The sequence below is a fragment of the Ipomoea triloba genome, chromosome 3, assembly GCF_003576645.1.
Source record: "Ipomoea triloba cultivar NCNSP0323 chromosome 3, ASM357664v1".
Classification (NCBI taxonomy): Eukaryota; Viridiplantae; Streptophyta; class Magnoliopsida; order Solanales; family Convolvulaceae; genus Ipomoea; species Ipomoea triloba.
The window spans coordinates 26211276-26236717 of NC_044918.1; the positions used below are offsets into that span (position 1 = coordinate 26211276).

The following is a 25442-nucleotide window of genomic DNA, read 5'->3' on the forward strand; positions in this document are numbered from 1 at the left end:
TATTTATGAGACTTACCTCACAGTTTTCCAATAGAAAAAAAAAATGCTTCTAACTTAAACAAGGCAAAAACTTGTGTGAGACCGTCTCACCGTGACACGGGTCGGGTCGGGTCGGGTCAAGATGTAAATGTAATACTTATATGCTCAAATGTAATACTAATCAAGAATAAAATTTTTGTTACTTATAAGGGTAAATGTAATACTTTTAATGAAAAATACAATACTTTTACATTTCGATTTAAAAGTATTATATTTTCCCTTATAAGTGAGGGACACTTGTCAACATTACTTATTATGAAAAATGTATTACTTTTTATCTTATAAGTAACAAAAATTGTATTCTTGATTAGTATTATATTTGAGCATATAAGTATGACATTTGCACGTTGCTTCGACCCGACTCGACCCGTCTTACGAATAAGGATTCGTGAGACGGGCTCACACAAGTGTGACTCCTTAAACAATAACTATCACTCCTTATCAAGGTTGCAAAAATTGCTAGGCGCCCCCTAGACACCTGGGGGGCGCCTAGCGCCTAGGTTTTTTATTTTTTTATTTTTATTTTTATTTTAATTTTTTTAAAAAAATTTTAAAAAAAATATTTTAAGTATTAATAATTATAAAGTGTTTAATATTGTAAGTCTTAAACTTTAATAGTTCAATATTTAATACTTATTAAGTTATTAGTTACTACGTATTATTTATTAATTATTAGTGCATTACTTATTAGTTTAATTTAGTTATTACTTATTATTTTATTAAGTTATTACTTATTAGTTATTACTTATTATTATGCTATTAGTTAATACATTATAACATTAATAGTTTAAATGTTTCAGATTTATAATTTTTTAATAAAAAAAAAAAAAAAAAACCAGCTGGCCGGCCTAGGCGGCCCAGGCGCCCGCCTAGGCGGCCTAGGCGCGATTTTTGCAACACTGCTCCTTATGAGTCACTCTATAATTTTTTCAAAGTTATTTATTTTCATATAGATTATGGGTAAATTGGTCACCTTAATTACTCTGAATTAATAAAGAAAGTTCGTATATACTAAAAATTAGAATATCAGAAGTGATTAATAGAGAGTGATAATGGTAAGGTTTTTAGCATGGTCCTTTCAGATAATATATAATTTGACACCAAATTTAAAAAATTAATTCTGTTGCTCCATTGATGCATGGAGCCAATTCGTACGTGGTAAAAGTTAGGCAAAATTACACTTTTCGTCACTAAGTTATATGGTAATTGTAAATTTTGTTTTTAATACTCACTTTTCATCCTTAAGTTATCATTGACGTTATATTTTTTGTCCCTTTATTAATAAAACATTAGGGATGAAATTTACAATTTTAGTATAACACATGGACGAAAAGTGAACACAAAAGGACAAAAAGTACAATACCAATAATAACTTAGAGACGAAAATTGAACATGACCAACACTTAGAGACGAATTCTACAATTACCCTATAACTTAAGAACGAGAACTAACATTTTTTCCTAAAAGTGATGAAGAATCACCCTCAACGTTGATTTTAATTAATTAACTTGATTAATTACCAAATAACTTCACCTACTTCCCATTCCTGACGAGACTGCGGCAGTGCATACGCAGGTAGGTAACCGGTAAACTAATTATATATACAGCCTTCCAACTTCCAACGTACTCAACTTCGGACATCACTACCAAATTGCTACCATAATCCCTTGCATTACTTCAATTCCTCACACCCAACTCTAATATTAATTTCACTAATAATTATCATATATTTATTGGCGCCCTAAACTTGTTGTTCATCTCTTCTCTTTACCCACTACATCATATCCGGTGTACGATATCCATTGAAAATGGTTGTTAGGAACAACACCAAATGGGGTACCCACCAAATGCTCTTCTTAATATCTTATATTTTATATTATAATAAAATAAACCAAGGGTGGCAAAATGCCCACTAGTTTATTTTTTCTTTTGTAATTAACGTTTATCTTAAACACCAGATTTACGATCCTTTTTTTTTTTTTTAATTATTATTATTTTTTTATTTTGTATTGTGTTACGTACAAATATTTTAGTTTTGTTGTTTATTTAGTTTTGACGGTAAGTTCAAATATAATTAGAATTGAATCATACAATATCAAATTATAGTTTCAATTTCAAAACATGTGGTTCTCTTTGGTGTGATTTTTTAGTTTAAATTCTTTTTAGGATAAAAATATTTAAAAAATTTTACATGATAATCCTAAAATAGATAATTCTTAGTCAAAAAATTACAATTTTGATTCTTAACTATAGCAGTAATCGATATCCTAGTTTCAACTACATGATAATCAATTTGGTTTGAACTTAATGGTTCTAACTAAATTTGGTCCTTAGCTATCAATTTTTTTCACATTTAAGTGTATACCTATCAAATTTCTATAACATTTGATCCATCAGATCAATTTTCCTGCCAACCTTAACTAGGATTTCCCACATGATAGTTGATGGATGGGTACAAGGCGTAGCTGAATGGTCACTCCCTAGCCAGTTGGATCCTCCTCTTAACAACTGGTCGAAACAATGGGTTTCGGCTTGGGGCGAGTCGTAGGCAGTCCTGGGAAGCTACTAGACTATATAGGCGATGTGGGGCTCATTTTAATTAACGATTTTTTTTTTTTGAAATCATGTTTACCTTTTCGGCCGGTCTGTGTATTTGTGTTAATATTCTGTGTATTCTTTGAAGGCATTCTGTGTATTGTAGACTATGATTCTGTGTAATCATGTTAGGCATACGTAAATGACAGAGTAATCAGGCTAGCAGCACCCGACCCGGAACCATTGGCAAGACCTTGTCCAAGATAGTTGCTGTTCAAACTACCCAAGACACCTCACTCCTCAGCATCAATGCGCAACGGTTCAGCTCCTCAGCATTGATGACCAACGTTCAGCTCCTCAATGTTCAAGCTCCTCAGCATTGACACCCAACGTTCAGCTCAAGGTATTAATGCTCAACGGCTTCTCAGCCCTTGGCATTAACGCTCCGTTACTGAGCTGAAGGAGAGAAAAAGGCTCACAACACTTGTTGAAAGGGACACTTCTTACGACACTTGAACTTAGACAAAACACATTCTGAACTCACTTGTACACTGAGCACTACGCTCAATACTGTATACAAACATTCAAGTACTCAATAATACTCAGATTACATACCCGGTAACACATTATTACCGTCATTGGTGCTTTCATTGAGAGCCGGGATCATATCTCAGACAAACTTCACACATCACAAACACTTCTATGGCATCGCCTTCTTCAAGCAGTGTCATGCTCATCAAGTGGCGTTCGCCTCCTGCTCATCAAGCCACACTTTTCACAAATCACAAAACACCCAGCTCATCTCATCACTGTCGATGGTGCAATCCAGATCCAGCTCCCATGGTTCTCATCGAGTGAACAATGGTCATCACGGATCCAGCAGCTCTCATGGTTCTTATCGAGTGAACAATGGTCATCCCGAATCCAGCAACTCTCACGGTTTTCATCGAGTGAACAATGGTCACCCCTCGGGTGATCTTCGTGGTCAGCTCAACAGTAACCGCGTGGGAGATCACCGCAAGGGTGATCTCCGTAGCCAACTCAACAACAACCATGGGCCCTTCCTCCTCAAGTGCGTCCGCCTCCTTCACTTGTACGTTCACCTCTTGTAAGTAGTGGCGCTACCCAGTGAACGCTGCTCCCATCCAAGTAGTGGACTTACAAGCAGTGGCGTTACCCAGTGAACGCTGCTCCCATCCAAGCAGTGGACTTACAAGCAGTGGCGTTATCAAGTGAACACTACTCCCATCCAAGCCGTGGACTTCCTCAAGTGACGCTGCTTGCTGCTCCTCAAGCAGCGTCACCTCCTCGAGCAGCGCTACTTCTCGAACAGCGTCACCACCTCGAGCAGCGTCACCTGCTCGAGCGGCGTCACCACCTCGAGTAGAGTCACCACCTCGAGCAGCATCACCTCTTCGAGCAGTGAGTGGTGTCACCTCCTCAAGCGGCGCTGCTCCTCAAGCAGCGTCACCTCCTCAAGCGGTGAGTAGTGTTACCACCTCGAACAACGTCAACACCTCATGTGGTGTCACCTCCACGAGCGGCCTCACCAAGCTGGTGTCACCTCATCAAGTGGCGCTGCTCCTCAAGCAGTGTCACCTCATCAAGCGGGTGTCACCTCATCAAGCTGGTGTCACCTCATCAAGTGGCGCTGCTCCTCACGCAGCGTCACCTCATCAAGTGGTGTCACCTCCTCAAGTGGCGTCACCTCCACGAGCAGTGTCACCACCGCGAGCAGCATCACCACCTCGAACAACGTCACCACCTCGAGCAGTGTCACCTGCTCGAGCGGCGTCACCACCTCGAGCAGAGTCACCACCTCGAGCAGCATCACCTCTTCGAGCGGTGAGTGGTGTCACCTCCTCGAGCAACTTCACCTCCTCAAGCGGCGCTGCTCCTCAAGCAGCATCACCTCCTCAAGTGGTGAGTGGCGTCACCTCCCCGAGCAACGTCACCAATAAATATGCCGAGGTCATCACCTCGGCCATTTTTCCGAGGTCCTCACCTCGACTAATTTTAGCCGAGGTCATCACCTCGGCCATGGTCGAGGCCCCATGCCTCGGCCACTGTGACCAAGGTCCCGCACCTCGGCCACAATGATAACAAATAAAATAACTCTATTCCCTTATGGCCGGCACGAGATCCGATCTCGCTAGCTACCTGACGGGAGAGTGTTTTCCTGGGTCAAGCCAGATGCTTGATTTCAAAAACACCACACTATAGTCCCTTAAGGCTGGCACGAGATCCGATCTCGCTAGCTACCCAACGGGAGAGTGTTTTTCTGAGCCCAGCCAAAGGCTTGGATTCAAAAAACACCACACTCTAATCTCTTAAGGCCGGCACGAGATCTGATCTCGCTAGCTACCTGATGGGAGAGCGGATCTTTGATCGGACCTTCGATCGGTCGAGGTGAGCTCGCACGCAAAAACGTCTTGGATTAAAAAAACACCACACTCTAATCTCTTAAGGCCGGCACGAGATCCGATCTCGCTAGCTACCTGACGGGAGAGCGGATCTTTGATCGGACCTTCGATCGGTAGAGGTGAGCTCGCACGCAAAAACGTAAAAAAAAAAAAAAATTGAAACTAGGTCGAGGCGTGGCCGACCTCGGCCACACCCAAGGCCGAGGCCGACCTCGGCCACACCCATGGCCGAGGCCCGACCTCTGCCACTCTTCAAAAAAAAAATAATAATAAAATAAAATAAAATAAAATAAAATAACAATTTTTAGACGACACTTAATTACTCCCAAACCACCTCAATCACTCTCGTTGGCTAGGGAGTGGGGGGACTGGTGACAGAGTAATCAGGCTAGCAGCACCCGACCCGGAACCATTGGCAAGACCTTGTCCAAGATAGTTGCTGTTCAAACTACCCAAGACACCTCACTCCTCAGCATCAATGCGCAACGGTTCAGCTCCTCAGCATTGATGACCAACGTTCAGCTCCTCAATGTTCAAGCTCCTCAGCATTGACACCCAACGTTCAGCTCAAGGTATTAATGCTCAACGGCTTCTCAGCCCTTGGCATTAACGCTCCGTTACTGAGCTGAAGGAGAGAAAAAGGCTCACAACACTTGTTGAAAGGGACACTTCTTACGACACTTGAACTTAGACAAAACACATTCTGAACTCACTTGTACACTGAGCACTACGCTCAATACTGTATACAAACATTCAAGTACTCAATAATACTCAGATTACATACCCGGTAACACATTATTACCGTCAGTAAACATAGTTTGTGACGTGTTTTGTGTATTCGAATGTTAGGAGGATGATTTCTGTGTAGTTGTGTCAATATTCTGTGTATCCCCTGAAGTCATTCTGTGTATTCTAGACAAGGATTTTGTGTATTATTTATGTTAGTGATACTTAAACATAGGGGTGAGGTGTTTGTGTATTTGGTGTTTTCATTTTCTGTGTATTCTTTGAAGGCATTTTGTGTATTGTAGACTACGATTCTCTGTATTCATGTTAGGGGTACTTAAACATAGGTTGTGGCGTGTTTTGTATATTCGAATGTTAGGAGGATGATTTATGTGTAATTGTGTCAATATTCTGTGTATTCTAGATAAGGATTCTGTGTATTTCCTGAAGTCATTCTGTGTATTCTAGACAAGGATTCTGTGTATTACTTGAAGTCATTCCGTCTAGTCACCCGCCCACTAACATAAACAACACGGCGTCGTTTTGGACCAGGGTCCCTGGTCCACGATATAACGATTGCCAGCGCACATAGGTGCAAGATATATTGTGCTAATTCGCGATGTAATAGGACTAGGTCACCTATTCTTAATGTGATAAGGTCTCCCAATGCGAAACATCTTAGGATTTAGCTTCCTTATACGACTTTGAGTCATCTTTTATAAATATCTCATCCTAAGGGGTAAAACGGATCCAATTTTTTCATAATATATAAAAAATAAATATTTTCTTTATATTTTCTCCATACATGTTTTTATTAATGATAGTATTGGCCCGCAGTCGATTACCCATTAGTTGTAAAACCAACATTATGTTAGTTATTTGAAAAAGCATTTATGTTATTTGAATTTGAGTAACATGTAGACTACGCAATTAAATATAATAGGAGCAAATACCAATTTTGGTCCCACGAGTATTAGCAAAATGACAGTTTTGGTCTACATGTTTAATTCCTATCAATTTTCATCAACGACTATTGTTTTAGTACCAATTTTCATACACGACTATTGTTTTAATGTCAAAATTCATCACATTGGTTACCACTCCGTTTAAGATATGCCGAAGTATGAAATTATTAAGGATATTTTTGTAATTTTCAAATTAAGATCCCAAATTGAGCATGTATAAATAGATTTAAGCCATAAGATCGATCACAAATCACCGTTCTCATCTTCAAATTAAGGTAGGATGAGGAGAACTGCGAATTGTGATCGATCTTAAGGCTTAAATCTCATTATTATATTCATGCTTAAATGGGGCTCTTAAGTTGAAAATGACAAAAATAACATTAAAATTTTTAAATTTTACCATGTCTTAAACGACTCAGTGACCGGCTTGATATATTTTGGCACTAAAACAATAGTCGTGGATGAAAATTGGTACTAAAACAATAATCGTAGATAAAAATTGGTAGAAAATAAACATGTAGACCAAAACCGTCATTTTGTTAATACTCGTAGGACCAAAATATATATTTGCTCAATATAATAGTATTAATGTTAGTGTTGGATACAAATCAATAGATTTGGTCAAAAAATTCACCAAAAAGATTAAATGTAACAAAAATATAATTTAATCATCATACACCAAATGTAAAAAAATTGATTAATAAGAACCAAATTTATAAGAGATACAATGTTAGAAACCAAAAGCTAAAAAAAAATCTAAATTTTAACATAATGATTTTTACTAAACAAAAATATCATCTCAACAGTACAATATTAAATATCAAAACTTAAGAAACTATATTTAACCTTCCACCGGCCATGCAAATTTAAAAATATCAAAGTCTAGTCCACCACAACTTTCTTCTATCAATTGTGTATATATATATATATATATATATATATATATATATATATATTAATATTAAATTGATAATTATGGACCCCACCAAGATTATTGAGTTGAATTGGTAGGGTTAGCTACTTACTGTTTTCCACACCCAAAAGAAAAAAGAAAAAAGAAAAAAGAAGCATTGACTTGAGTAAGTGGAGTGAGTTGTTGCATTTCTTCTAGAAACTTAAAAAAAAAAAACTATAATATATATGATGCATGAAGTGGGAAGAGTGGGAAAAAGGGAAACCTTGGAAATCGTAATATATTATATTAAAAATTAATTAATTAATAATAAAATAAGAGAAATAGAGTTGGGTGTATGAATTGTATTGAATGAGATGAGTCCAAATGTACAGATTACAGGGATATATACAGTGAGAGAGTCACATGAAAATTGGAATAGGAAAATCACAAGGAGACTAGGATAGGTAGTCATAATCTGACTCAAATACATAGATTGAGTCCTAATACTCCCCTCAAGCAAATGGTAAGCTAGTAACCTGTAGTTTGTATCTAAGAAAAGAAAATCTAGGATCAGGCAGAGGTTTAGTAAAAATATCAGCAAGTTGATCTTTGGTTGAAATAAAATTAACTTGAATTTCTCCATAAGCAACCCTGTCTCTAACAAAGTAATAGTCAATCTCTACATGTTTGGTGCGAGCATGGAAGATAGGATTTGAGCACATATATGTAGCACCTAGATTATCACACTACAATTTTGGAACATAAATACTTGGAACTTTGATCTCACGTAGTAGCGAAATAATTCATATCACTTCAGCACAAACATCTGCTAGAGATCTATATTCTGCCTCTGTAGAAGATCTTGCAATAGTTCTTTGTTTCTTGCAAACCCAAGACACTAGATTTGTCCCAAAAAACATAGTAGCCACTAGTAGATTTACGATCTTAAGGACACCCAGCCCAATCAGAATCAGAGAATGCATGTATCTCTTTAGACACTGAGTTTCTTATTCGTAGACCAAAGGTAAGAGTTCCTTTAACATACCTCAGAACTCGTTTCAGTTGTTCCCATTGTGAAGCTGTAGGAGCATGCATTTGTTGGCAGAGTTGATTGACTACAAAGGATACATCAGAGCGTGTGATTGTAAGGTATTGCAGTGCCCCAGCCAGACTCCTGTACCGCGTAGGATCATCATACAAATATGTATTAAAGGTAACTGACTTTGTATCAGGAATAGGAGTAGACAAATGTTTGCATTCAGCCATTCCAGCACGTTTCAAAATATCATTCATATAACAAGCTTGAGAGAGTAGAATACCATCATCATATTTAACAATCTCAATGCCAAGGAAAAACCCATGTTCGCCCAGATCCCTGATCTTGAAGGCAGCAAACAACTTAGAAAGTAGATGAGCTACTAGATTCTAATCACTTCCCATCACAAGGATATCATCCACATAAACCAAAAAATATACATAAGCTGAATCTTGAAAATAATAAAATAATGAGAGATATGTCTTTGATGCTTCAAACTCAACAGATAAATTAAAAACATGTATAAACGATTAACCAAGCTCTAGGGACTGTTTTAATCCATACAAAGAGCGTTTTAACAAGCATACATGATTGGGAAACTAAACATTAATGTAACCTGGTGGCTACTTCATATATACAGTTGCAGTCAAATTTTGATTCAGAAAAGTATTAGAACATCAAGCTTCCTGATAACCCAACCAGAGGAAATAGCTAAAGACAATAATAATCTGGCAATAGTGGGTTTGACCACAGGGATGAATGTATCAAAGAAGTCCTGACCTAGAACCTAATTAAAACCTTTTGCTACTAACCTAGCCTTGTGTTTCTCAGTTGTACCATCAGCCTTTCGTTTTGTGTGAAAGACTCATCTGCATCTAATGACATTCATATCAAATCTAGAAGGAACAAGACACCATGTCTGATTTTGAAGAAGAGCATTGAATTCTTGATCCATTGTCTCACGCTATTCGGTGTGCTTAACTGCTTGAGTGTAACAAGTGGGTTCAGTAGGACAAACCTGAGTAGTTAAAGCTGTTTGGGGAGCTTAAGGCTGGCTCTGAATAGTCATGGCATGAGTGTGAGCTGATGACCGAGCAGATCTACCACATGGGCGGCCACGTGGGCGAGGAACAGTTGTAGGAGGTAGAGATGGTGATAATGTGGTAGGGATGTTACACTTCATCACATATTTAGCCCATGGTGTATCACAAGTTTCCGGCACCTCCTGCAAGGGAGATTTAGTTGCAAAGAGAAAAACCCTTCATCAAACCTGACATGCCTGCATACACAGATTTCATTAGTTTGTAAGTCCATGCATATATACCTCCTAAAAGACTCTGGTAACCTAGAAAGACACAAGGAGAGGACTTATAGTCCATTTTATGACGATTATAGGGCCTTAAGTGACGATAACTAGGACACCCAAAAATCATTTTCTCTAAACTCCTATTTTATTAAGCTTTTAAAATAAAATTATATATGTAATTTAATTTTCTACAAGAAATTTTTGTCAAGCAAGGGTATAATTAAATATTTTTAACTCCTTATTTTAAATGATTTGATATGAGACATTTATATATTTGTTTAAGGTTTTAAAGGTCTTAATTAAAGGATAAAATTATTTAGAGTCATTTACATTTTTGGTCCTACTGTTATTGGGGCATTGCCAATTTTAGTTCACTTCATTAATTTTTACCACATTACGGCCAGTCTTATTTAGTTCTTGCCACTTTTAGTCCACCGTTAAAATTTTCATCAAATAACTGTCCAAAATAGGGATATTTTGGTCTTTTCATGCTTTGGTCATCTCCTTGACCCTTTGTAGTGGTTTTCGTTACACATTTTCATCCAATGAAGAGGTCCAGCGAAAGCCATGGATTTGTAATGTGGCTCACATGGCTTCCGCCGGACCTCTTCATTCGATGAAAATGTGTAACGAAAACTACTACAAAGGGTCAAGGAGATGACCAAAGCATAAAAAGACGAAAAATACCCTTGTTTTGGATGACCATTTATCAAAAATTTTAACGGTGGACTAAAAATGACAAGAACTAAATAAGACTGGCTATAATGTGGCAAAAATTAATGAAGTGGACTAAAATTGGCAATGCTCCTATAACGATAGGACCAAAAATGGAAATGACTCAATTATTTATCAAAATCTTGACCCAAAAGGGTATATGAGATGAACTTGTGGACTTGATAGCCAAACTTTGACCCCAAACCTAATTTCAAACAAACCTATCTTATTTTAAAAATCTATTATATCATTTTACACCCGAGTTTGACACAACTTTTGACCCAAAATTATAACCCGAAGTTTTAAATCGTAAAATGATCAAATTGCCCTTCCTAGCTGTGTAGACCTCTCCACCTAGGGCTTTGTGCCCCTATTTAAACACCACTATTCAATCTTTGCCTCTTCAATCCCTACCTTGTTCTTCCTCACAAACACTCTCCAGGAAACTCTCATTCAACACAAAGGAGACAACCATATTAAGCTTTCCCCTTCATCTTCTCTTTTCCTTCATATCTCCCTTCATCTTCCTTCTTTCCTGATCTCTTTCACTGTTATGAATGTGTGTATGTGCTTGTGTATGACAATAGTGTTGTACATGTTGATCTAGACATCTACGAGGTGAATGAAGTGGGCATCATTGAAGGTTAGAGGAGGGATTCGTGCTATTAGGCTAGCAAGCTTGAGGTATAACCCATTGCTTCTCAAAATCTACCATTTTTTCCATTAAAATGATATATGTTTGTTGATATTCTATGAAAATGTGGTTATGTGTATATTGTATGTCTTTGATTTGAGAATGAGGTGTTCGAGTGTGGTTTATGTGTATATTGATGTGGAATGATGAATGGAGGTTATATTGTTGTGGTGGAGAGGTTTGGAGATGATTTGAGGTGTCATTATGGTGATTTGCCGGTATAAAAATGTGCAGTGATGGACCTGCCTCTGTTATGCGGTTGTCGTGAGAGGCTGGCCACAAGCTTGGGAAGCCCGTCGGCCACGCCCGCACGGCTTGGCAATGGTTTTATGTGTATATTGATGTGGAATGATGAATCGAGGTTGTATTGTTGTGGTGGAGTGGTTTGGAGATGATTTGAGGTCTGGTTATGTTGATTTTCCAGTATATAGTACTTTAAAAATGTTTTAATTGTTTAAAGTGGGGTTTAATCCCTTAATCTCATAATTTACAACTTAAGTTCCTTCCGGTTAAAGTATATTAACTTCTTGAAACTATTTTCGTTTAATAAATTGTTTTATGGATTTGAAGGGTTATTTCTATTTACCAATATACATAGAAAATTATTAATACTTCGGGAAGGGTTTAAAATACTAAAACCTATAACTTACCAATAAAACTCTATTTCTATGCGTGTATGTATGTATGTATGTATGTATATATTGATAAGTGCCAAAGATACTACCTTTTGTGTGGTATTTAAGAAACATATTGAGCTATAAATGGAGTCCCTTGTGCTTATTACATGTTTAGAGTAGCTCATTTTGATAAAAGATAGGCACATGGACTAGTTGTGGTTGGATTTGTGAAAGATAGCACAAGCTGTAATTTTGAGGGCATTTCGGCGACAATTCGGTAGAATGAGCATATCTCGAGCTAGGAGTGTCCAAATGATGTGATTAAATTGTCCATGGAACGAAAACTTCAAGGTCTACAACCTTCAAGAAGATAGCAAAGGCAAATTCGGAACTCCATGACCCGTCCAGGAGTGGACATGACGTGGAAAAAGTCCAGGGCGAAAAAATAGCTATTTAAGCAAGGTTTTGTGGCTGATTTGGGGATCTAACTTTTACCCCATCTTCCCTAACCTTTTAGACTAGATTTTTACTTAAGGGAGAGCTTAGATTAGATTTTATTGAAGCCTGAAGATTTGTGGATTGCTTTGCTTTGATTTGGTAATTCCTAAACATTGATTTACATTTGATTTTAGATTTCAATTGCAATTCATTCTGATTATCAATTGAGTTTTTAGATCTACTTTGATTTCAATTCCTTGTTATGAATAGCTAGATTTACTTTGGAGATTAGATGCTTTAAACTAGAGATTACGTGATAGTACTAAATTCCTTCATGCATTCAAATGTACAGAATACGTGTAGAATCTGCATGTAAAAACATGATCTTGAATAGAGAATTAGCCCTCAAATCCATCTCCTTTATTGCTTAATATTGAGTAAGAATTTAGAGAGAAGAGAGAGCATGGTTACTAGGATGCTTTTAGAGAGAGGAAGAGAAGGCAAAAAAAAAAAACAATCATTTTCAAGTAGGGTTAAGGTCCCTTTTATAGGACCTAGTACAAGTACTCATATATAGACATACGTATAAAGTACTTAGGGTCGTATACCCGGGGTATATTCCCTATCAAGTAGCCCCCCCAGTCCCAGCCAACAAAGAAGGGGTCGGGTTGGAAGACTAGCCTTACGGTCCGCGACTCACGCTGGTTGCCTCGTTAAAAACCTTGGGCTAAGAAAAAACCCAGTGGGAAAAAAACCTAGCCAAAGAAAAAAGATCACAACTGAAGGTAGTATTTTGCGGTGAGGTGAATGAAGGGTGATAAAATGAAGAGTCAAGACTCCCCGAGTGTCGTGTTCTCAAGGATGAAAAATTGGAGTCGAAATAGTGTTGGCATTTAGGAGGTTAATATATAAGACATACGAGAATCACTAGGGAACATTTGATTCATGGATTGGGGGTTGCAAAAGTGAATTTAATAGGAAAAGGTTTAAATGAACAAGGGGGTTGAATGCCTTAATTAGCCTATGCAATTGACCGCACCATAGGGATTGTAGAAACGAGGTTTGAGAATAATCACGGGAGTCCACGATATCAATACCGAGTGGCGTCACACTCGGACTCGGATATTTTTAATTAATTAATTAATTAATTTAAAATAAATATTATTAGTTTATATATTTTTATATTTTAAATAAAATAATAAAAATATATAATTATATATTTCTACTCATTTTCCGGAAAATGAATTAAACACCCAAAGACAGTTCTCCGGAGTACATCCATACACGGAAAATGAACTCATTTTCTGGAAAATAACTCATTTTCCAGAAGTCATTTTCCTGCTTTCCAAACGCACCCTAAGTCTACTATCTATCCCGGCCGGAAATAGAAGCAAATCATGAAGAAAATCAACCACACAAAACTAAAACCCTACTTCATCATTTTCACAAGCAAATGGAAGAATTCAATCATCAATCACAATGGCTAATGTGGGGCAAACAATCCTCTCTACTAATCTACTCTAACATAATTTAAATCAAAGATCAAAGCATTCCCATTAATGTCCTATAACTCACCCTAAATTCGACTATTCTTAGCGCTTATCAACAACTTTAAGCGTTAATGAGGGCGAGTTCGAGCTGGAGAAACTGATTGTATAGTCTGCGACTTATCTCGGTTGCCTCGTTAAAAACCTTAGACCAAGAAAAAACCCAGTGGGAAAAAATCTCAGCTAAGGAAAACAAAGCACAACCCTAAGCACAGTCTTTTGGACTATAAAGGTCAGATGAACTCTACCGATCTAGGGATCAAAATTGCAATACGATTAAGAGGTCAAATTTTACCGATCATAAATGGGAAAGCTTCTCCCAATGCCCTTTACTCTGGCTAACCGGTCGTAGCTAGTTTGAGCTCGGTCAAGCCTCGATCCGGATTACCTGGTTACAAGATCGTTTTTAGCTGATCGCGCTCGGTTGGTTTTGATTACCACGTTAATCGTTATGACGGGTTTTTGAAAATCAAAACCTATTTTAACAAGGCTTTATTCCCCTTTTAACGCTCGGTTTAGGAACCGAGAATCCCAAGTGGAGGGATGCTAGGAGACCCGAAAGTCTAACGAGACTGTGAGGGTCAATATGCTCGGGAAGTGCATTACGGTCGGGAATTGCTTTAGTGAGCTCCGTAAGTCGAGGGGGTTGCCTTACAATTCTATCAGTGTAGCCCCCTACTCCCGAGTCTATTTTCAATTTTGACTATGGTCGGGAAGTGACTCGGTCGAGTATCGGACCTCTAATACGATAGAGGGTTTGAAAGCTACCGATTAAGCGATTGGATTACAACGTGACAAGGTGATCAATTTTTACCAATCAAGAGATTGGATTTGCCCGGGGCGGAACGCCGTCCTAGCGGGCTGAATTGCCTACCTTGTAGGGCTTAATGCCGGGAACTGGTCCCGGCCTAACTGTGCCGGTGATGCGATGCCGATCTAATTGGGCTTACAATGCCGGTGGTAGTAGTGCTGACCTAACCGGATTTAATTGCCTACTATGTAGAACTTATGCCGAGATATGATCTCGGGCTCATCGTGCTGATGGTGGCAAATGCAGACCTAATCGGGTTTATAGTGTCGGTGGTGGTAATGCCGACCTAACCGGACTTAACCGCCTATAATGTAAGACTTATACCGAGATATGGTCTCGGGCTCACCGAGCCGATGGTAGCGACGCCAACCTAATCGGGTTTAAGGCGCCGGTGGTGGTAATGCCGACCTAACCAGGCTTAACTACCTACTACGTAGGGCTTAAACCGAGATAAGGTCTTGGGCTCAACATGACGATGGTGGCAATGCCGACCTAATCGGGTTTAAGGTGCCGGTGGTAGCAATACCAACCTAACCGGGCTTTGCACACTACTAATCTATACATGATCGTTTTATAATTTACAAAGCAAAGCAAACAGGGGTAATTTTTCCTCGTCGGTATGAAGACCGTAGTTTTTTCCGACTTTTCAGTCGTAATCGATCTTAACGATCGTCAATGGGCACCTTACTCCCAATGTCGTATTAACAGGCAAAAAAACGGGCACCTTACTCTCGTAGTGGGCACCTTACTCCCACAGATCGGTCCGAGGACCACAACGGGTACCTTGCTCCCGTAGTGGACACTATACACCCAAAAAGATCGGTCCGAGGACCATAACGGGCACCTTGCTCCCGTGGTGGGCACCTTGCTCCCACACATCGGTTCGAGGACTGTAACGGCCACATTGCTCCTGTAGTGGGCACTATACACCCAAAAAGATCGGTCCGAGGACCATAACGGGCACCTTGCTCCCACAAATCAGTTCGAGGACCGTAACGGGCACCTTTCTCCCACAAATCAGTTCGAGGACCGTAACGGGCACCTTGCTCCCGTAGCATTTTTCCCGACCGCCGTCGTAGCGTTTTTTTTTCTGACCGTCATCGTAGCGTTTTTTTCCGACCACCGTTGTAATTATGCTGGGATATGACCCCGGGCTTACAATGCCGATGGTGGATTGGCCGACCTAACCAGACTTATTACATATATTTTACTTACCACTATATACATGGTACATGTTACAATTTTCTAAGTATGAGGCTACAAAATTAGAACATATACAATTTACAAGGGCTATTCTAAGTACAATTTAGAAATTAAAACAAAGCATGAAGATTTCAATCTGGGACACCATCATTAACTCCATGCATCTTTGTCTGCCACATCACACTAGATTAACAAAGGATATATGTACATGCATTTACCTAGGAGTACGTGTCACCATAAGGATCTTTAGTGCATGCATTAATTTCAAATTGCAAGTAAATTGCAAAGGATTGCTAATCAATTTATTTCTCGTGTCATTTCCAGTAATTACCACCCGAGCATCTCCGACCATCTAATATATAATCTCAATTCTAACAGTTGAATTGGGTACCTTTCTTCCACCATTGACCATAGACGAACATGGAGCAGATTCGGTTCTTGACAAGTGCACACATGTAGCCATTCTTTTTCCTTGCTTTTTAGAGTACCAAGATCTGGGAAATGCGCTTTCATTTGCATGAAGGAAACGTGTCACCCTGTGGATCAAATCAGATACCCAATACTCACTCTCCACTTTGCCTCCACTTTTCTTGTTGTTCCCATTGCATCGCCCACATTCACCACTAATTTTCCTTGTTTTATTTACTCCATGCATAGCACTCCACCCCAAACTGCAACATGCTTTGTGCTGGGCTGCTAATAACCATGAACAACTTAAAATTGTGTTTGATATTGAAATGGAGCTTCACTGCCAGCATTTTGTAGAATGTTGCGAAACAGAGGTATAGTAGAAACGAGGCACTAAACAATGCTAGAACTTTCTACCCACCATTTGCTACCAAATACGTATACATGGTAGAAACCAGAAGCTAGTGGCCTGTCTTTTGTGGGCTGGGAGACTTGATTCCTCACCATACTCTAATTTGTTATCCCCTAAGCATTGGGAAAAATTAGCTGAGGATATCACTAGGTAGTTCTGCAATCTCATAGGTCAATCCTATGAGAGTCTACTGAGTGTGACCATCACAACAGGAGTCCCAGGGTTGCAACCCTCTCAAAACTGCTAAATGTAGTAACAACAAAAAAGCAGGAATGACAATCCATGAAGCAGTTACCTGTGCTTGAAGACTTAGATAGAGAGTTCTAGTTCCACTCTATCTTTGCATGGCCTGGTAGAGGATGGCGATGTAGATCTATCTAAGCTTGAGCCGTTGTAGAAAGCTATGATTGCCGGAAAAATCAGGAGGTCCTTGTTATTGCTGCCGCTACTGTTCCTGAATACTGCTATGACGCAAGAGCCCGGCGAGGGGAGAGGATTTTGGCTCCGGCTCTGCATGGCGGGAGATGATGCATGTCGGCGATCAGACGCCAAAGAGCTCTAATCACCTCGGATTTTGATCTTTCCGATCGATGGCCTTCAGGAAGTGGGTGGCAGAGTTGGAATCCGGTGAGGATGGCGATGTGATGATTGCACGTCGACGATCAGGACTCCTGTGGCGGCGGGTGGATGGTGATGGTGGGCAACATGCATGGCACTCCCTAGGAGAATCCATTTGGACCATTTCTGTAGGATTTGAGAGCATCCACTGCCTGTTGTTCAAGCATCATCTTCTCTAAGACTTGCTTGAATGATGTCCACAAAGTAGTTGCAAAGTGTGGCATAGAGCGAGGAAGAAGACACATTCTGGTATGATTTTTTGGACGGCGAAGCCGGTCAACACGAATACTACTGATCATACGACTAGGAAAAAAGAGGAGACGGGCTTTGCACGGTCCCCACAGACGGCGCCATTTGATAGTACTAAATTCCTTCATGCATTCAAATGTACAAAATATGTGTAGAATCTGTATGTAAAAACATGATCTTGAATAGAGAATTAGCCCTCAAATCCATCTCCTTTATTGCTTAATATTGAGTAAGAATTTAGAGAGAAGAGAGAGCATGGTTACTAGGATGCTTTTAGAGAGAGGAAGAGAAGGCAAAAAAAGTCCTTTTCAAGTAGGGTTAAGGTCCCTTTTATAGGACCTAGTACAAGTACTCGTATACAGACATACGTATAAAGTACTTAGGGTCGTATACCCGGGGTATATTCCCTATCATCATGCATGATTGAATTGGATTCTTCCATAGAATTGAGAAATGCAAGTTAGGTTTCATATGTTCATGTGTGGTTGATGTTTGGAGAGATTTGTGCCTATTGATGGCCACGATAGGTAGAAAGAGGGAGGACGTGGAGATTGCGAGATATCGAATTTCCATGAGTCTTACTCGACCACATTCCCGCCCTTTGTCTGTGAGGACAAGGCCTGGAAGGAGTGGTAGACCACGTGTTTGACCAAGTGTGACGTCTCTTGGTATAGGTGTCGTTAGCTTCCTTGAACGAGACTTGCTTGTGTTTTCCTGATTTCACCATAGTACATCATGCATGAGACCTAGTAAAGGCATCCAACTCCTATGCATGAGAGGAAATATGAAAAGAGAGTGAACACCCCATATGCTAAACACCCCGGTGCTTGAAGAGGTTCCAACTCTTAAGTTGGAAAATCAAAAAGGGGAAGAGATTGAGAGTGAAGATGATGAAAGCATTGAAATTGTGTAGGAAGATGAAGAGCCCACACGAGGTAACACTCTTGACTCTCCTTGCGTTTCTATTCTTGAAATTCCTTGTGCTCAACTTCTTGTGGGAAATAATTGTTATTCTTGTGTAGATGACTCCCCTTTGAATTGCAATGATGATCTTGATGAGTGTGACAACACGTATTTTTACTTTTGGGAGGATGATTCCGTAGATCTTTGTGATAATGACTCTATTAATGAGTATGGGTGTGTTGGTTTGTTTGATGATGATAATTGTGGTCTTTGTGAAGGTGACTCCCTTTGCAATGGTTCTTCTAATACTTGTGACTATGCTTGTTTTAGCTTTTGGGAGGATGCCCCCTTGCATATGTGTGATAATGATTGTGTGGATCCCATGGGTGATGGTGATGACATGTCTTTCTATTCTTGTGAGGATGGGTTGGTTGAATGTGACAATCTTGTTTGGGGGATTGATAAGCACCAAAAATAGCACTTATAAGGGGTCTTTATTAGATTAAAAGTGCATTGTTTTGATATCCGATTACAACAATTGCATGCATTTTAGCTCAAATGCGATCAAAATCTTCTAACAACATTTCTAGAAAGAGTTTTGAAGTATTTCACAGGTTGGAGAGGGATTTGAGGCTAAAATAGAGCAAAAGACAAACAAGCCGAAATGCAGTAGCGTCCCACGCAGCCTCACACGCGTGTGGCTGGGCGTGGAATTATTCCAGAGAGCCACCACGCCACTCACACGCGTGTGAGCAAGCGTGGTCGGGCCAAGGGCAATTTTGGGAAATTTGTCCCCTTTTTGTCACCTATATAAATCCCTTTTGCCCTAAACCTAAAGGAGAGGAGAATAGATCAGAAAATTGATAGAATAGGGTAGATAGATCTAGAGGGTTTTCTCCCCTCTTGGGGGAAAATTCCTTTCTTTCATAGTTTAGAATAGATCAAGGGCAAGAATGAAGATTGGGATTTCAAGATCAAGGTTGTAAAGATCCCCTTTTCAAGGGTGGTAACCATTCTCTTCAATTTCTAATTCAATACTTGTTTCTTTGAATTTTCCTTTCTTGTTCTTGTTTCTTAGCATGCTAGAGTAGATTAGATAGCGGATTGGTGGCCCCATGGTAGATCTATGTGGATGTTTCACATTATTGCTTTGATTTGTGAATTGCTTGATTGTTGGATGTTGAACTTGTGTGGATGATGTTCTTCAAGCTTTGTGCCTTTTGTGGCCACATTAGGTAGCAAACCCAAAGGAAGTGAGTGTGTGCGCGATAGCGGCCACTCACGAGTCTAACTCACCCACATCTCCGCTCTTAGTCCGAAAGGACAAGATCCGAGAGGAGTGGTAGACAAAGTGTTCGATGAAATGCCCCAACAAAATGAGGATGTGGGAGTCCAAAGTGTGACGCCACTTGGTGATATGCCACGAACTCCCTAGTCTTTTCCACGACTTGCACTCGCAAAACCAACCAAAGATAGACCACATGAAAAAGCGTAAAGCCCCAATCTCCACCTTACTTTTATTTATTTCGCACAACCTTTATCAACCTTCTTACCCCTTTACAAATGAATCCAACCCTTAGCATTCCCGTAACTCTTTCTCTTCAACCTCTTAGATGCCAACACACCAATTCTATTCCCATTTGTCATCCTTAAGAGACACGAAACTCGGGGAGTCTTGACTCTTCGCTTTATCACTTCACCTTCACATTCACCTCACCACAATACACACAACATCAAAATGGCGCCGTTGCCGGGGATGGCAAACGGTTTCGAATAGTGTTGACATCTTAGAAGTAGAATTTTAAGAGTTCTTGAATTGCTTTCTTTTTGTTTATTTTATTTTCTTATTTTTGTTATTTGCTTGAAGAAGTGAGCTTATATTATCTTGAATATCTTGTGCTCACTTGCAACTACTTTTAGTTGCAAAATTATTTGTTGTTGGCTAAGCTATTGTGCAGGAAATTTTCTTTAATCAAACCTCTTGAAGCTTGTCAATAAGTGCTAAAATGAATCCCCATGATTACCCACACCATGGAGGACAATCCTATACATATCCTCAACCCCAAACATATCACTATTACCCCCATTCCACCTATACTTACCCTCCACCAACATACCACTACCCACATCCATACCATTACCCAATTCCACCAACATATCAATTACCACCTCCATATTACTATCCAATCCATACACCAAACCATCACCAATATCCTTATGAAACACCACCTCCACAATTCCAAGAAACTTACCCTTCACAACCACCAAATTCACAAGAAATTGACTCATTAAGCTCTAAAGACATATCTCAAAACATAGAGAGTAAGCTTGCGCAAATGATGCAACAACTTGATCCAAGCTATACTCCCGAGTCAAATTCATTTCCCAATTCCCAACTAAACACTTACTACCCACCTCCATCACAAAACCACAAAGAAAACAATACTACCTATTCCTTTGAAACACTACCCTCTTACCCATATAATACCCATATAGATCCTTGCGATTATATCCCACCGGCCACCGATGAAATTGAAATTCTAAAAGCAAAAATTGACGAATTCACTAGGATGGCCAAGGAGGATACGACTAAACTAAAAGCCCAAATCAAGAGCGAACTAAAGGACTATCTCGCTACCCTCCGGAAAGAAGGACTTCCACTAGAAGAAGTTGAAACGAACGAAGATGATGTCCATGATGGAGGAGCTCATGAAGATGAATGAGCCCAGAGCTAACTCCACCGTCATGGATGACATCCCCACTTTGGAAGCCCATCCAAGGATTGTACAAGAAGTCGAAAACGCGCAAAATGCTAAGGGAGAGGAGAGTTTCGAAAGAATGGAGGATTGTTACGCCCCGCTGCTTGAAGAAGTTCCAATTTTCGAATTGGAAAATCAAAAGGAGGTAGAGATGGAGAGTGAGGATGAGAACATCGAAATAGTATGGGAAGATGAAGAGCCAAAATATGGTAAAATTCCTAATCTTCTTTGTGATAATAATCTTGAAAATCCTTGTGCTCATTTTGAAAACACCCTTGTGAATGACTCCCTTCGCCTAAATACTTCCATCATATGTGATTATGATTGCTTTAAATTTCGGGAGGATGATTCCATGGAAAATTTTTATGCGTTGATTAATGCTTGTAAGGATTCTATCTTGTTTACTAATGATTATGATTGCTTTAACTTCTCGGAAGATGAATCCTTTACTTTGGGTGAAAGTGAGTTGATGAGTGAAGGGGATGATGCTTCATTCTATTCGTGTGAGAGTGTGAGTGATTTTTCTAATCAAACAGAGTGGACTGATGAAGAAAATGAGTGTGAGGAAGAGAGGGTAGGAAATAATAGGTCCTTCATGATCAATCTTATGGAAGAAGATGAGTGGAGAGAGTTGACCACACTCGAAATTGAGGAAGGGTGTAAGGGGATATGGTTTGAAAGAGATGAGAAAATCTTTAGAGGGAAAGGAGAGGAAAAAGAAAAGGAAGTAGACACCATCTTAGAAGAGCTAAGGAGGGTGTTTGAGTCTAAAATTCTTCCAATCATGCATGTTGTTATTCCTTTATCTTTGTGGGTATTCAAGGATGTTTCCCACCTTGGGACATTCCTTGAAGCTAAGGTTCACGGGACGCTTGGTCGGGTCCCAAAATCTGTGTGCCTTGAAGGATAGGCCACTTTACATCTGGCCAGGAGACGTAAAACCATGGCGCACTTGGGAGGCAGTCCCAATGTTATCTTCCTTTTCTTAAAGCTTTTCCTTATTTTCTATAGTATGTTTTTCTTAGCTTTATTTCAATAATGTTTCTATAACCTCGGCTGAGCTAACAAGTACAGATTAAACACCCGAGAGTTATAAGTTGCCCGCAATCAATTGACAAACATCATCACTAGCAAAGGAAGGAAGGGAAACCAAGGTAAGCTTTGCACAGCACGGTTTCCACGCCACCACCACGCGTGTGGCTAGGCGTGGAAAACTTCCAGAGAGCTGCCACGCCGCTCACACGCGTGTGAGCAGGCGTGGGAATAAACCAGAGAGCTCCCACGCCTACCACCACGCGTGGTAGCGTGCGTGGACGGGCACCAGATTTTTCGCGAATTTTCGCGCGAAGTGGTTTAAAACCCTTTCCTTGCTTCATTTCTTCCCCACCACGAACAAGAACTCTCCCAAGCTGAAAATATACACTTTCTAAGCATTTCCTTCCAAGTCTCTCAACTTTTTTTAAGGATCTTAAGTCATTTCCAAGGTATGAACATACTCTTCTTTGCTATTTACTTGTTTAATGAAGAACTTGTTTTATTTTGAAGAATATCTCCATGGGTTTTTCTTGTATGACATTTTTCTTGAGATATATTGTTATGGGATGACTTGATAGACTTGTATTAAGCCTACATTGCTTCTATAAACTAGAAATTTCATGTTTTAACATCTCTTTGTGACTAGATCTTGAAATTGCTTGATTTGGGTATCCTCTTGTCATGATGAGATCCTTGTTGATATAGTAAGCATGGTGGGTAAAGTTTGCAACTTTCCTACTCTATAGGCACTACATTGCTATATTCTACTAGTTACTTGGTCCAATTTTAACTTTCATGATGCTTCCATTTTTCAACCTTGAGCTAGTCTAGAGGTAGAAGATGAAGTTGACCATATGTTGACCTTTTGACTATGAAATGAGTATGGAATGGTATGAGCTAGTTCTTGCATGTATAGGATAGAATTGTTGATGGATATCAAAATGATGGTTGCATGCAATGAATTCTTATGATCTTTTCTTTAAATATGTGCAATATTGTTCCTAATCAATATTTAAATTGGCAAATGTTTTTCCTTGTGTTGCTTTGATTGCCCATGATATAGGAAAGATGTCTTCGCCACATGACCTTGCACAACAAATTGCTCAAAGGCTCCAAAGAGGGAAAGCCCCGGCAGAAGAAAACAGTGCGAGGAGCGCTAACACTCGCTATATAGAAGTATCCACCGGTACTCAAATTTTACTGATGACAGCAACCATGCTAGGCCGATACAGGCAATTGTTAAATTTCCCTATTGTGCAATGGAGACATATCGACTTGACAGTATTGGAGGATTATGAGTGCAAATATGGACTGGAGAGGTTGATTGCAGAGCCATATTGGAACAATTTGTTAAGCTGGAGACAGGATACTTTTATCCCTCTAGTGCATGAGTTTATTGCGAGCTTGAATGTTGACGGAGTGGCTGGAGATCTCTACAGCCCTACCATTAAGTTTAGACTCTTCAACCAGGACTATCACATATCGGCCAACCGTTTGGGTGTTCTCCTTGGATTTTATGATGAGGAAGACCAATCGAAGCACTGGTACCGGAGATTAAGGCACGACTTTGGAGAAAGGGACATTCCGAGAAAATATTGGTCGATAATTGCAAGACAAGGAGTCGAATGGGAAGGGTCAAGGGTAAGAGTTTCCCAAATTGTAAGAGAGGATTTAAAGGTTTTATGGAAGGTTATTGCTCATTCATGGGAAGGAAGGCCTGAGACCTATGACCGAGTCTCAAAGGCGGAGCTGTTCATGCTATGGAGTATGGACACCGGGAACTCGGTGAATATGAGCGCGATTTGCAAGAACTTGCTTGTTGCACAACAGCAAGAATCAGCCAGGGCAATTTTTGTAGGCCCGATGGTGACGAGATTGTGTATGTCACTAGGTCATCACATGAAGATACACTGGTTCGAGCACAGACTTCCAAGAGCGAACATAGTTCCTTTTTCTCCCGAAGATGTCGCAAAACTTCACTTAAGACAACTGGCGCAAACGAGGGTAAGTGAGGAGATGGCGGAGGACCATGCCGACACGCCAATGGCATCCCCATGGTTCACACCCTCACCAATGTCATTCAATTCCCCGTCTCTCTTGGAAATGTATTCGCCTTTGGATTCTTCAATGTATTCTCCCCCACCAAGAGAGCCGGGACCGTCTGTACCTCCACCACAACCTGAAGAGCAAAACCCCAACACCTCTAGCTTCAACATTCCGAGCTGGTTCACCCCAGTCACTGATTGGAGATCCCTCCAAAATTTCCAATACCAATTGCACTTGGAGAAATGCAAAAGCTGGACAAGATTTCGAGAGAGATCAAGGAAATCAAGAGAACATGAAGAAAGGAAGAAACTGAAGAAAGAAAAGAAAAGACAAATTTTGATGATGATGACTTGTGATCTGATAATCCTGAACAATTGATTGTGGACAATCTCTTTACTTTTGTTTATATTTTTAGCTACAATTCTGTTTATGTTTTATCTTGCACGTTTCGTCTAGCCAAAGACGTTAAACGTGGCGCTTTTGGGAGGCAACCCACAAATAAGAAGAAAAAGGGACCACTCCACCAACAACCATGAAAGACCAATCTTGAAAGGTATAATTTCAATTCCTAATTTATTTTCTTACCTTTACTCTGACCGTGTTTGAAGGGCGAACATAAATTGCAAAACTTTGATAAGGATACAAATTGTAAGTATTTCTTTTATCCTGATTCAATGCCCTCTTTTGGTTTGCTTTATTTTCTAGAATCGCAAATGAAGAGCTGCATAAAATTGTTGTGTCAGATGTAGTCTGTTCATTAGAACTGTTTTAGCCCAGTTCACACTTTTAAGTGTGGAAAAGGGGCGTGTGTAGAACCCTTAAACATATATCCGTTTTCCTCCGTTCCTTATGGAAACATCGAGGACGGTGTTTACTTTTAAGTGTGGAAAGGGTGTATGCTTTTTGAAACAGTTGATTGATTAAGTAATAAGGTATAGGAACCTAAAGGGTGTGTCATTGCCGATACTATCTAGGAGGGCTCCTAACCTTGTGCCAAGGATTGAATGTCTTAAATATGCTTTGGAAGTTTCACTTTGCACCAATTTGCACATTCCGACCCAAA

The 25442-nt window shown here is 39.7% G+C and overlaps 1 protein-coding gene across 1 annotated transcript; it reads right to left on the bottom strand.

The window, feature by feature from the left end:
• Window positions 1–8528: 8528 nt before the first annotated feature.
• LOC116013141 (uncharacterized mitochondrial protein AtMg00810-like) lies at window positions 8529–17511 on the bottom strand. The gene is made up of 2 exons (XM_031252794.1): window positions 17336–17511; window positions 8529–8958 (listed from the first exon to the last, which is right to left on the bottom strand). The coding sequence occupies exons 1-2, from the start codon at window positions 17509–17511 to the stop codon at window positions 8529–8531; spliced, it is 606 nt and encodes a 201-aa protein (XP_031108654.1).
• Between the last annotated feature and the right edge of the window lie 7931 nt (window positions 17512–25442).

Excerpts from the sequence above, each read along its gene's own strand:
- LOC116013141 (XM_031252794.1), bottom strand. The coding sequence starts at position 17,511 with ATGGTCCAAATGGATTCTCCTAGGGAGTGCCATGCATGTTGCCCACCA. Across the intron at positions 8,959-17,335 it reads CGGAAAGATCAAAATCCGAG|GGATCTGGGCGAACATGGGT; the intron begins GTGATTAGAGCT and ends CTTCAAGATCAG.